This window comes from Acanthochromis polyacanthus, chromosome 18 (genome assembly GCF_021347895.1).
Source record: "Acanthochromis polyacanthus isolate Apoly-LR-REF ecotype Palm Island chromosome 18, KAUST_Apoly_ChrSc, whole genome shotgun sequence".
NCBI classification, from domain to species: domain Eukaryota; kingdom Metazoa; phylum Chordata; class Actinopteri; family Pomacentridae; genus Acanthochromis; species Acanthochromis polyacanthus.
Window position 1 is genome coordinate 28,275,500 of NC_067130.1, and position 12,140 is coordinate 28,287,639.

General features: G+C 37.2%; 1 protein-coding gene across 1 annotated transcript in view; it reads left to right on the forward strand.

The window, feature by feature from the left end:
• The window catches only part of mamdc4 (MAM domain containing 4), a 39,505-nt gene extending 27,365 nt beyond the window's left edge, over positions 1–12,140 (forward strand). Inside the window, 5 exon segments of the mRNA XM_051938191.1 lie at positions 161–263; positions 1,427–1,617; positions 1,739–1,801; positions 3,354–6,270; positions 11,382–12,140. Coding sequence (XP_051794151.1) covers positions 161–263; positions 1,427–1,617; positions 1,739–1,801; positions 3,354–3,389 — 393 coding nt within the window. The 3' untranslated portion in view covers positions 3,390–6,270; positions 11,382–12,140.

The window sequence follows — 12,140 nt, forward strand, 5'->3', positions numbered from 1 at the left end:
ACTACAGTAAGTATTTGATATATGAAGCTGAAATTTCACAAATATCCGTATTTTATGCCATAAAACTCTCAGGTAAATCAGACATGGTGGAGCAGAAATTGTTGTATAAATGTGATGTTTGGAGAGGTAATGACTGCTGTCCTGTTGTGTTTATTAACAGATCGTGTTTGAAGGAACCAAAGGCTCGTCAGGTGCTGTAGCTCTGGATGACATCGAGTACACCATCGGGATCGACTGCGCTAAGAAAGTCACAGATTCACAGAGTGAGTGGAAGTCCCAAATTCTGTTCTACACATGGTATTACATGTTTTCTTTGTGTCACAATGTGTCTGTATACCTTATCTTGTCTTTGTACATGTAGCTTTTTTTCTGCTGTAATAGAACACTGGTACCTGCACTGACAGTCGATGGTGGTTTTGTGAGTGCTATGGCTCTGATAATGATTAGAAAGTGGATGAAAAAAGTGTCAAGAAAATGTAAATAACATCTTTTTATCCAGATTATTATATATTTATGATTTTCTTTTTTTCAATTGAAATTCTCCTTCACCTTTAAAAGCATGATCCCAAAGGTGGTATTTCAGTTGCTGTGGCAGTTCTTTTCCACATGGAGTCATGATGCACCGCTTTAGTATGAAACCAGTTTGAATCAAATTACACACTATTTCCCTATTTATGTATTTTTATTCAGTTTGGACTGCATGAAATGCTTCTTTAGCCAACAAATGTGTATGTGTGTGTTTCCTGGCTAAAAATGTACTCCAACTGTAACGAGTTACGATGAGTGTGTGTGCTGTAGTGGTAAATGTGTGTGTAACCCCTTCCTGGTGCTAGATGTTTATTATTAGACTAGGTTACTATTTTAGACTTAATGAACAGGGTCCTGAGTGCTTATCAGTTGATGATGAGTTTGCTAAATCCCCTTGTTTAAGATCAGGTTAGTATAACAGGCAAAATCCTACAAAGAACAAGAAGAGCACGGTGCCTCCGCTGTGGAATACTGATACCGAATTACTCAGTTTCTTAAGAAGTATGGTATGATCAATGGTATCAAAAGCCTTTTAGAGGTCAACATAAACACTTACATAAAACTGTTTCTTGTCTATTGCAGTGGATATTTCTTCAGTTAATTCCATAAGTGCCATAGTTGTGGAGTGATTGGTTCTAAATCCATACTGACTATTGCTTAAAATACTGTATCTGTCTATGAATTTATCTAACCTGACTACAAACAGTTTCTCTAGTATTTTTGAAAATTGTGGAAGTAAGGATACTGGTCTGTAGTTGGATGTTTATCTCCATTTTTATAAAGTGGAACTACTTTGGCTGTTTTTTTTTTTATTATCAGGAAATACTGACTGTTGACATTGTCTTTTAAACGCTGCTCAGTAGAACTAGGAGCTACAGCTTTTCTGTTTCCTCTGCAGCCTCAGGTAAGCCAAACAACGCCGGAGGAATCGCAGCGTCTGTGATCGTGATCCTGCTGCTGCTCGCCACTCTGATCGCTCTGCTCATTTACTACCTGAGAACCAGAAACCGAGCCGAGGCCCCACCTGCTGGGCCGTCGTCCTCCTTCGGTGCCGGTTTCAGTAACGAAATCTACGAATCAGACGTGACGGTGAGTCGATCTGACATCCAACACCCATCCACCCATGATTAAAGTTAAAGTGAGTCACAGGTTTGACCTCTAATGCAGCTTTACTCTTTCTGATTCATAATTGATAATGTGTTCACTCCAGCAGGACCGTGTGAGAGTTCCTACAGTTCAAAACCATCCAGAAACCGGATTCAGTGATGTCTCTGTGAGTAGTCTTTTTTTTTAGCATTAATGTACAACAGGTTTTGAAAAGTTTGACCAGTAGAGGGCAGAAAATGGATTCTAAAATACGTGATACCTGATATTACTGACACATCCAGCAAGCAAGAACTACACAGTTCACACTGAATGTCAATTATTACTAATATTATTAGTCAGTCTACTTTTTCTCATTTAGAAAACTCGCTGAAACTGCAGCATGAAGCTTGAATTGTCTTAATTCAAGCAAATTCAAAGACTTTAAAGCACCACACTAATGCTATTTTTGCAGCAAAATAATGCTGCTACATGTTCAATTTTTCTCGTTTTTTACAGAAAGCCCTAAAATGTAATATTTTCCAGATAATATATGTTTATAATAACATTTCAAAATGCCTTAGAAATTGAGAATAAAGCTTGTTCATGTTAAAAATCCTGTAAAAATAAAACAATTTTTCTTTATTTGGGAAGAAAGTAACCCATGAAACATAGTGTATATATGTTGTGTTTTTTAAATACACAATAAATTCAAATGAAGCTGTTTCTAATGTAAGAAATGTAAATTTATATGGGTCTTAGGTAATTTAGGACATGGTGCAAGTTATTTGGGACAGTTTTTCAGTCATTTTGGACAAATTTTAAATTTTTGACATCTTTTGAGACACATTTTTTTTCTTTTTTTACAATTCTTAGTAATATAGGACAAGTTTGAATTTATTTGGGATGTTTTTTTAGTCATTTTAGACATATTTTTGAATAATTTTGGACAAGTTTGAAGCCATTTGAGACATTTTCTGAATCGTTTTGAGAAATTGTAGATCATTTAGGACGTTTCCAGTTATTTTGAACTATTTTGAGTCATTTTGGACAAATTTCAAGCCTTTGACAAACCAGTTTGTGGGTGTTATTTTTGCTCCCGTCACGTTTTTACTCACTGCAGGCTCATTTTTACCGGTTGAATGTGAATTATTAATGTTATTATTAGTCAGTCCACATTTTCCCATTTAGAAAACTCACTCAAACTGCAGCATGAAGCGTTAAATGGACATTTTTGATTATTTTTCTTTTTTAAAAATCTTTAATGATATTTAATGAAATATCCAATTTTTAAGCTTATTTTTGTCTGTTGTTGGCTTAAAATTATGATATTTCATAAAATATATCATACTGAGACCCCTTTGAAGTTCTTTTTTTGATATTTTTTATTGTTTTCTTTTCTTTTACGAATTTTTTTTCATGATGTTAAATTAAAAATCATGATTTTAAGCTTCTTTTTGGTTATTTTTCCCGATGGAACTGCAGATCACACATGAATACTTCGGGGATCAATTGAAGTCCTTGAAAATCTAGCATTTTTTTCTTTTGTTTTTGCAGTTTCTTGCAATGATCAATGTTGTAATTTCTCAGTTTTTTTGGCTTTTCAATCCAACAGCAGGTTTTGGAGTTTTCCGTATGAGTATAACAACTAATATATTGCTCATAACAGCTCATTAATTTCTATTTTAATTATAAAAGATGATTAAAACTGGAGTCACAGAGCTTTTTTGTTGTTTCTGCAGGGATACGCTGACATCGGAGAGACGGAGGACGTGTGAGACGGACAGGAAGCTTGTCCTGCCACCTAAACGTGGCTTTATGAAATTAGAGTGATATCACAGCAGAAGAACTGCTTGTGTCGCCCTCAGATGACTCACAAACAAACACACATATACACTAATACATGCGCCACCCACACAGTGACACAGATGAAGGCCTCAGATCTGGAAACCTTCGAGGGTCGCAGCTCTCTGCATGTGGACGGACGTCAGAAGGAAATGAGATGAACTTTAAATCAATCAGTGGTAAACGTGATCGCCGGCAGATCTCGAGTCTGTAAGAAAGTGCAGCGAGTTTAACGAGAACGCAGTAGGTTGGGCTCCTTTTCCATGCCTTATCGGGGCATTAGTTTGATTTTACACCTCTAAACAAGCTCAGGGAGTCCACGTTTACAACAGGAAGGTGGTTAAAGGAGTCTTAAAGCTCTAATTTGCCTCTTTAAAGAGAAAGAAAGGAGTGACTATGAACAGAAAGAAAAGGATGTTGCTGTTTGGACAAAGAATCTAGGACGAATGTGGTTTTTTTTAGACGAGCTGGAGGTTAAGTTTACTTTAAAATAAGCTCTAATTGATGATAAATTAAATAAAGCTGAGCACTGAAACACTGCTGTCAGAAGGTTTATTCACCATGAAGGAGGAAAACAGATGAGCTGATGATCATGATTCAAAATTACAAATCATTTTGAATAAATACCTTCATGTTGGAGACTTTTAAAGTCCCATTTTTGGTTGTCAACTGCATTCAAATGAAATTATCATTTGTGTTTGCTCAAAATTAGTGCAAAATTTTAATTTAACTGATTGTTAACCGATTGTCCATCAAGAGAGGAGTGTTGGAAATCAGTTTCTGCAGTACGTTGGGCACTGGCTTCTCTGAACTTATTCCTCACAAATGCACAAATATCGATCAACAATCGGTAAATAATTAAATGAAAACAGACGAGCTTTAACTGATTAGCCAATTAACTATAAATAGTCATATTTAAAGATTTCTGTCTCATTTAAAGATGTGTTAAGACAAGGCATTTTTATTTGGATAACGTGTTTCAAGCTCAATGTGGTTTACATAGAAGCAAAAAAATCCCAGGATTTAAAACATACAATTTAAAATAAAATAACATTTCATTATGAATATAATAAGTTTTGATCCAATAAGATATTAATGCAGCAAAAAAGAATTATCAGTCTTACAATTATTAAGCTGCATTTACACTGTAAAAGAGAAAAGAATTGTGTGCAAAAAACTGAAAAATTCACTGTATCAAATAATAAATAAAAAATGCTGTAATACTGTTGGAATGGTTTAAAAAATTAAAAAACTGTATTTTTAAAAAATAAAGTTGAAACAGTAAAATGTAAAAATAACAGTTTTCAGTCCTTTATATAAATTAATATGAAAAGATAATGATAGAAATCTGTCAAATCTTTGTCACAAAAATCTTTTTTTGATATACACAATAGAATAGAATAATATAATAACCAACATTTCTGGTATACCTTTTCTTTTTCCTGAATGCACAGAATTTAAAGTCCAAAAAATGCAATAAAAATAGTCAAATTATACTCTTATAAAAGAACAAATACATGATTACATTATCATAGAAATAAAATACTTTAATTTTTTCTACCTCCTTAATCCTTAATATACATAATTCTTAAAAAATCTTCAAAATTATGATTATTTTTTGCTGATAAACAAATGCATTACTACATTATCATAGTAACTTTACATTATCTGGCATTATTCACAGTTTCGACCTGTGTTGGAGGTTATCGTCTAAATTAAACCTTTATTTCTGTGATTTTTTTTTTTACCTTTTATTTGAAATTTAACAACTATTTTTCTCAATCCTTAATATACAGAACTTTTCCAACAATTTGCAAAATTCATGTTTTTTTTTTCTGATTCCAGTACAAAAACAAAATACTAATAATTTGTATGTATGTAATTTAATAAAACGGAGAAAATGTAAAATTTGTAACTTTTCTCAATCTTTAATATGCTTTTTTTTAATCCACATGTTAAAGTTTTTTCAATACAAAAATAGAACAATAATAATAGCTGAGGAACTAATACATTATTACATTATTAGTGTGTGACATCATTCACAGTTTGACCTGTTTTGTGGTTAATGTCTAAATTAAACCTTTTTTCTTAGATTTTTATCTATTATTTAACCAAACACCTAAAAATTGCAAAACACTGTAAGCTATACAAAAGATACTCTTAAACACGGCTCATATTTCGACTACTTTTTTTTTTTTGACTAAACATCTGTTACCTTAACAAACATATTGATCTAAAATAACCCTGATCCAGCTTCTCACTCTGTCTCAGAGGATGAATGGACGCTGATGCTCCTCATTTTGCTCCCCGCTGGTCCTCAGGAAAGGGGATGACGACATCCTGCCCTTAGCAACGGTGGCGTCTCTACGGCAACATCCTCCTGCTGTTGTCACAGAGACGCCGACAGGAATCGGCGCGTGATTCGGGATGAACTCATGATTTCGGAGGATGCGCGCGTGTCCTCGTCATGGGTGGAATCCGCGCGACCACCGCGGCAGCTGTCGGTGTCTCGCGACTTGAGTGTCTGAAGTTGGAGCGGCAACTTGTGCACGCGGCCATCTGCTCTTCATCCTCACCTCCATCCTCATCCTCAGCAGTCCTGCAGGAGCCTCCAGCAAGCAGCCCGGTTCGGTTCGGCTCGGCTTCATTCAGCCGGGTCCGATCCAGCGGTGCTCGCGCCCGCATGGATCCCGCCATGCTCATCTTCCTGCTCTACGTCATGATCGCGCACGAGCTGGTGTGCGGCTGGATGCAGTACCGCAGACAGAGCGCCAAACCCCGCAAACGAGCCGCAGGACCGCTGCTGCGCACCAGGTGGGTCCGAGTGGAAGAACGTTCCCACAACGTTATCCACAAGTTCTAAAGAGAACAGTCTAATCTAACGGTCAGAGAAGGTTTTAAGTATACTGCAGCTCGAACTGTCTTTATTCCAAAAATGTTCTGAGAAAGTTCTGCAGAGTTCTACTGATGTTGTACGCAGGACGTTCTGTTTTAGTTCCCACGGTGTTCTTCTTAGGGACAAGACAGATGTTCTAAAAATGTTTGGTGATAACTTTGTTTTACCTTCATATGTTCTCAAAACTGAGAGCGACACTGAGAACGTTCTTCCCTGCTGTCATGTAACACTGTGGGACGTCGTGGGAACATTCTGTTGGTTCTATACTGTGTTCCCTCATCAACACCACCAAACCAGGAAGGAATGATGAATGCCAACTTTGTTAATGTATCACATCGCAGGAACATTTTGAATGTTCCGTCATGTGACACGTTGGTAACATCTTGAAAACATTGTCTGAATGTTGCATCAAGAACATCCTTCCCTTGTTATCATTGTGGTAATTAACGTTCTACAATGTGTTGCCTGCACAAGAAATGAAAATGTTCCACCTTTAACATATCAGAGCACAGGGGCGTTCTCCATCGCTGTCTCCGTAATATATTGAAACATAATCCGAATGTTCCTCCTTCCTTAAACATGTATGATACAATAGACATTTTGTAGAAGAACATTCTATAATGCACTGTCTCAGCAACATTCCTAAAATGTCTCGGAACACTGCAGGAGGAACGTTCCACATTTGTTAATATATCACATTGCAGGAACGTATTAAGAACTTTCTGTCATTGAGGTTTCCATAACATCTTTAAGATGTTTTATAAATGTTGCATTGAGAACATCCTTCCTTTCATAGGGGTCAGTTTAGAGGGGGGCGGTGGGGATCTGTCCCCCCCACTTTTTGTCAGGGGTCATTTTGTCTCCAACACATTCAAATTCTTCACATGTAAGCCGTTGTAAACCCAGTTATTTTTAGCAGTATAGAAAATTCCAACGCTCCTGAACGCACCATCCGTACTCGGCCGAGAGTTGCACAGGCATGCAGCACACCTTCGTGAGGTTAAAAAAAAAACGTGCAGATGCTAAATTTGCGCCAGTGCCAAGTGGAAGCTCCGACCAGAGGCGTGCAGGGGCAAAATTTCGGCCCGGGAGAATTAGTACTATAGAGTCCACAGACCCGTCTACCTATATGTACCGATAGCTCAAAAGGTTGAGCTGCTGGCTTTGGTGCAGTGGTTGTGAGTTTGAGCCCAGCTTGTGGGATTTTGCCGCTGTTCTTCCACATTTTCTGAAAGTGCTGTGGTCTCCATCCCCCCCACTTTTAAAAACAAACTGACGCCCTTGCTTCCTTTATAAGTGCCGTGGAAACATCTTAAAGAAGAACGTTCTTTAATGTGTTCCCTCAACATGAAGACATAATGTTCGGTTCTATGGCACATATTGTGCAGAAGGATACAGCTTTTCTCTTGGGTGTCTGTAATAAAAAAAAAAATAAAAAAAAAGCTAGTAGTGATCTTTGAGTTTAGGATATTTAGTCACAGAACTGAAAAAATAAAAGAGCAAAAGTAGGATTTCATAGAACCGCATACTTTATTGTTGACTTGGAGGAACATTTTGTTTTCTGGAACTGGCTTTGTTCCCACAGAGCATTGTCAGATGAAACCAGGAAAGAAAACACAAACTGTTTCCTCAAGCCTGGAGGTAAACATCATCTGAAATGCCACCACTAACTGGAATTAAAGTTCCTGTTCAGCTGGAAGAGAACATTCCTGCCACACTGGATAACGGTACATACTAGTTGCAGTAATGTTTAAAAAGAAATGTTTCAATCAAATGTCCAAAGAATGTTTCAAGAACATTTTCTGTTCCAGTAGTGTTCCTATAAAGTAAAAAAAAAAAAAAATGTCAAACACAGATTATGTGCTATGACAGCAAAAGAGGAACGTTCTCAAACCAACATGATGTTATCAGATCATTTTTATAAAGCATTCCTGTAATGTGATATATCAACAAAAATGGAAGATTCTACCTGCAATGTTCTGAGGACGTTGTTGAGGAACACAGTATAGAACATTCTTCTACAAAACATTCCCACAATGAAAACAAAGGAACAATGTTCTTTATAAAACAAAAGATGGAACATTCTGGCTGAAATATTCTGAAGATGTTCTGAGGATGTTGTCGAGGAACACATTGTAGAATCTACAAAACATTCCCACGATGTTCCATGACCACAAAGGAAGAACGTTCTCCAACGTTAAAAAAAAGAAGCTATTGAGACTTTTAGATGACAAAATGCTTTTTATTCAGAATGTGTTACAACGTTCCTGTATTCTAATACATTAAAGGTGGAACATTTTACATTTTAATTGAGGGGAACACATTATAGAACATTCTTTAATATGTTTTGACAGTAATAGCAAATAAACATGTTCTTAATGCAACATTCAATAAACATTTTCAAAGCGTTTTTGAGACCTCAGATGATGGAACGTTCTTTTTATGATGTTCCTGTACTGTGATATGTTCATAAAGTTTAAACATTCTTCCTGCAATGTTCTGGGGATGTTGTTGAAGAACACATTATAGAACATTCTTCTATAAAACATTCTCACAATGTTCCATGAAAACAGAGAAAGAACTTTTTCAAACAAGCCTTTAAAAAATATTTTCCAGGTGTTAAGGTTTCAGAAGACAAAATGTTCCTTTATACAGAACATTTTTCGAACATTCCTATAATGTGATATGTTAAAGGTAGAACATTTTATCTTTTCTTGAGGGAACGCAAATCTTTCAAAAAGCATTTGAGACCTCAGATGACAGAGCATTTTTTAAGAAGTTCCTGTGCTGTGATATTTTACTACGATGGAACATTCTGACTGCAATGTTCTGCTGATGTTTCGGGGATGCTGTTGAGAGAACGATAAAACGTTCCCACATTGTTACATGACAACAAAGGAGGAACGTTCTCTGAACATTTGAAAACATTAGGGCATACACACGTGGACAAAATTGTTGGTACCCCTCAGTTAAAGAAGGAAAAACCCACAATTCTCACTGAAATCACTTGAAACTCACAAAAGTAACAATAAATAAAAATTTATTGAAAATTAAATAATCAAAAACAGCCATTACTTTTGAATTGTTGATTAACATAATTATTTAAAAAAACAAACTAATGAAACAGGCCTGGACAAAAATGATGGTACCTCTATAAAAGATTGAAAACTATTTGACCAGAGTGACATGATTAACTCAGGTGTGTCATTTAATTGACATCACAGGTGTTTCCAAACTCATAATCAGTCAGTCTGCCTATTTAAAGGGAGACAAGTAGTCACCCTGCTGTTTGGTGAAAAGGTGTGTACCACACTGAACATGGACAACAGAAAGCGAAGGAGAGAATTGTCCCAGGACATCCGAAAAAAAATGATAGACAAACATCTTAAAGGTAAAGGCTATAAGACCATCTCTAAACAGCTTGAAGTTCCTGTGACAACAGTGGCTCATATTATTCAGAAGTTCAAGACCCACAGGACAGTAGCCAACCTCCCTGGACGTGGCCGCAAGAGGAAAATTGATGACAAATTGAAGAGACGGATCGTTGGAATTGTATCCAAAGAGCCCAGAGCAACCTCCAAAGAAATTAAAGGTGAACTCCAAGGCCAAGGTACATCAGTGTCAGATCGCACCATTCGTCGTTGTTTGAGCCAAAGTGGACTTCATGGGAGACGACCAAGGAGGACACCACTGCTGAAAAAAAACTCATAAAAAAGCGAGACTGGAATTTGCAAAAATGCATGTTGACAAGCCACAAAGCTTCTGGGAGAATGTCCTTTGGATAGATGAGACCAAACTGGAGCTTTTTGGTAAGGCACATCAACTCTATGTTCATAGACTCAAAAACCAAGCATACGAAGAAAAGAACACTGTCCCTACGGTGAAACATGGAGGAGGCTCAGTAATGTTTTGGGGCTGCTTTGCTGCATCTGGCACAGGGTGTCTTGAAAGTGTGCAAGGTATGATGAAATCTGAAGACTATCAAGGCATTCTGGAGAGAAATGTGCTGCCTAGTGTCAGAAAGCTTGGTCTCAGTCGCAGGTCATGGGTCTTCCAACAGGACAACCATCCAAAACACACAGCCAAAAACACCCAAGAATGGCTGAGAGAAAAGCGTTGGACTATTCTAAAGTGGCCTTCTATGAGCCCAGATCTGAATCCCATTGAACATATGTGGAAGGAGCTGAAACATGCCATTTGGAGAAGACACCCATCAAACCTGAGACAACTGGAGCTGTTTGCTCATGAGGAGTGGGCCAAAATACCTGTTGACAGCTGCAGAACGCTCATTGACAAATACAGAAATCGTTTAATTGCAGTGATTGCCTCAAAAGGTTGTGCAACAAAATATTAAGTTATGGGTACCATCATTTTTGTCCAGCCCTATTTCATTAGTTTGTTTTTTAAAATAATTATGTTAATCAACAATTCAAAAGTGATGGCTGATTTTGATTATTTAATTTTCAATACATTTTTATTTATTGTTACTTTTGTGAGTTTCAAGTGATTTCAGTGAGAATTGTGGGTTTTTCCTTCTTTAACTGAGGGGTACCAACAATTTTGTCCACGTGTGTATCAGTCTATCAATGTTATCACCAAACATTATTAGAACGTCTTTTTATCCAACCTTTAAGAAGAACATTCTAGGAACTAAAAGAAGACTTTGGAAAACATCTGAGGAACTTTCTCAGAACTTTTGTGGAACTAGAAAACTTCGACCAAAGTACGTAGATTAAAATATGCTTTGATGTTTACAGTAAATAACAAACTGGGAAAACCTTCTTTATCCTGTGTTTTCCACGGTGAACTCTGAGAGGCCACGTTGAGCTAAACTTTCTGTGGATCATTTCTTTGTTCCAACCCTGTGAAGTAATTTTTGTTTCATCCGTGTTGAAAGAGAAGCTGTAGATAAATCAGATGTTGTTTGATTGCAGATAAAAAGATGTAACTTCCTGTTATCATCAAAGATTACTTACTGATCTCTAATGCTGTGGTTTTCCCCCTAAATCCCCGGTACTTCCTCCTGTAGCGCCCGGGTGTGTCAGGGAGCCTGGAGGGCGAGCAGCCAGTCGGTCCGGACCAGCCGAGGAGGTCGAGACCTGAGGAAGTACGGACGCATTGTGAGAAAAGCCTGATGAACCGAGACAACAGACACATGTGGACACGTTGAAAAATTCTGGGCGTGAACCGGTCGACAAGCCTGACCCGGTTCATCCTCACCATTCACTTAACTGCACATTTTGAACCATTTAATACTGTGGCTGTTTCTGTCTTTGACATCATTACGAAAGGGGAATTCTGTCAAAGATGCCAAGTTGCTAAAAGAATGATGGGGAAAAAAGATCCCAAAATGCAGCATTTCAAGTCAAACTCGTGATCTACATAACCAACACCTGAGCCTCTTTTCTACTCTTTATTTTCTTTACGCAAAATGTTGCTTCAATAATTTTTTTGGTTGATTTAGTTCTTTTGCTTTTTAAAGCCAGCAGCAGCTGTTATTCTCAACATTTGTCTGTTTGTTTGTCTAAGATGGACCATGTAGATGCTATCTTCCCTGTTTGCCTGAGGTCTGGGAACTTTGACATGTCTCCTTGTACTGTCAAAAATCAAATAAAGACCAAAATAGGCCACAAAAATAACCTCTAATGGTGAATTGAAGTAACTTTCAAGGGATGGTGCAGATTTTTATCAGCTACAAACTACTAATAGGGTGATTCTCTGTAGGAACAACCATAGCTTGGGTCCTGACGTCTGTGCAGCTACCAATTAAAATACTGTTTAAACTAAA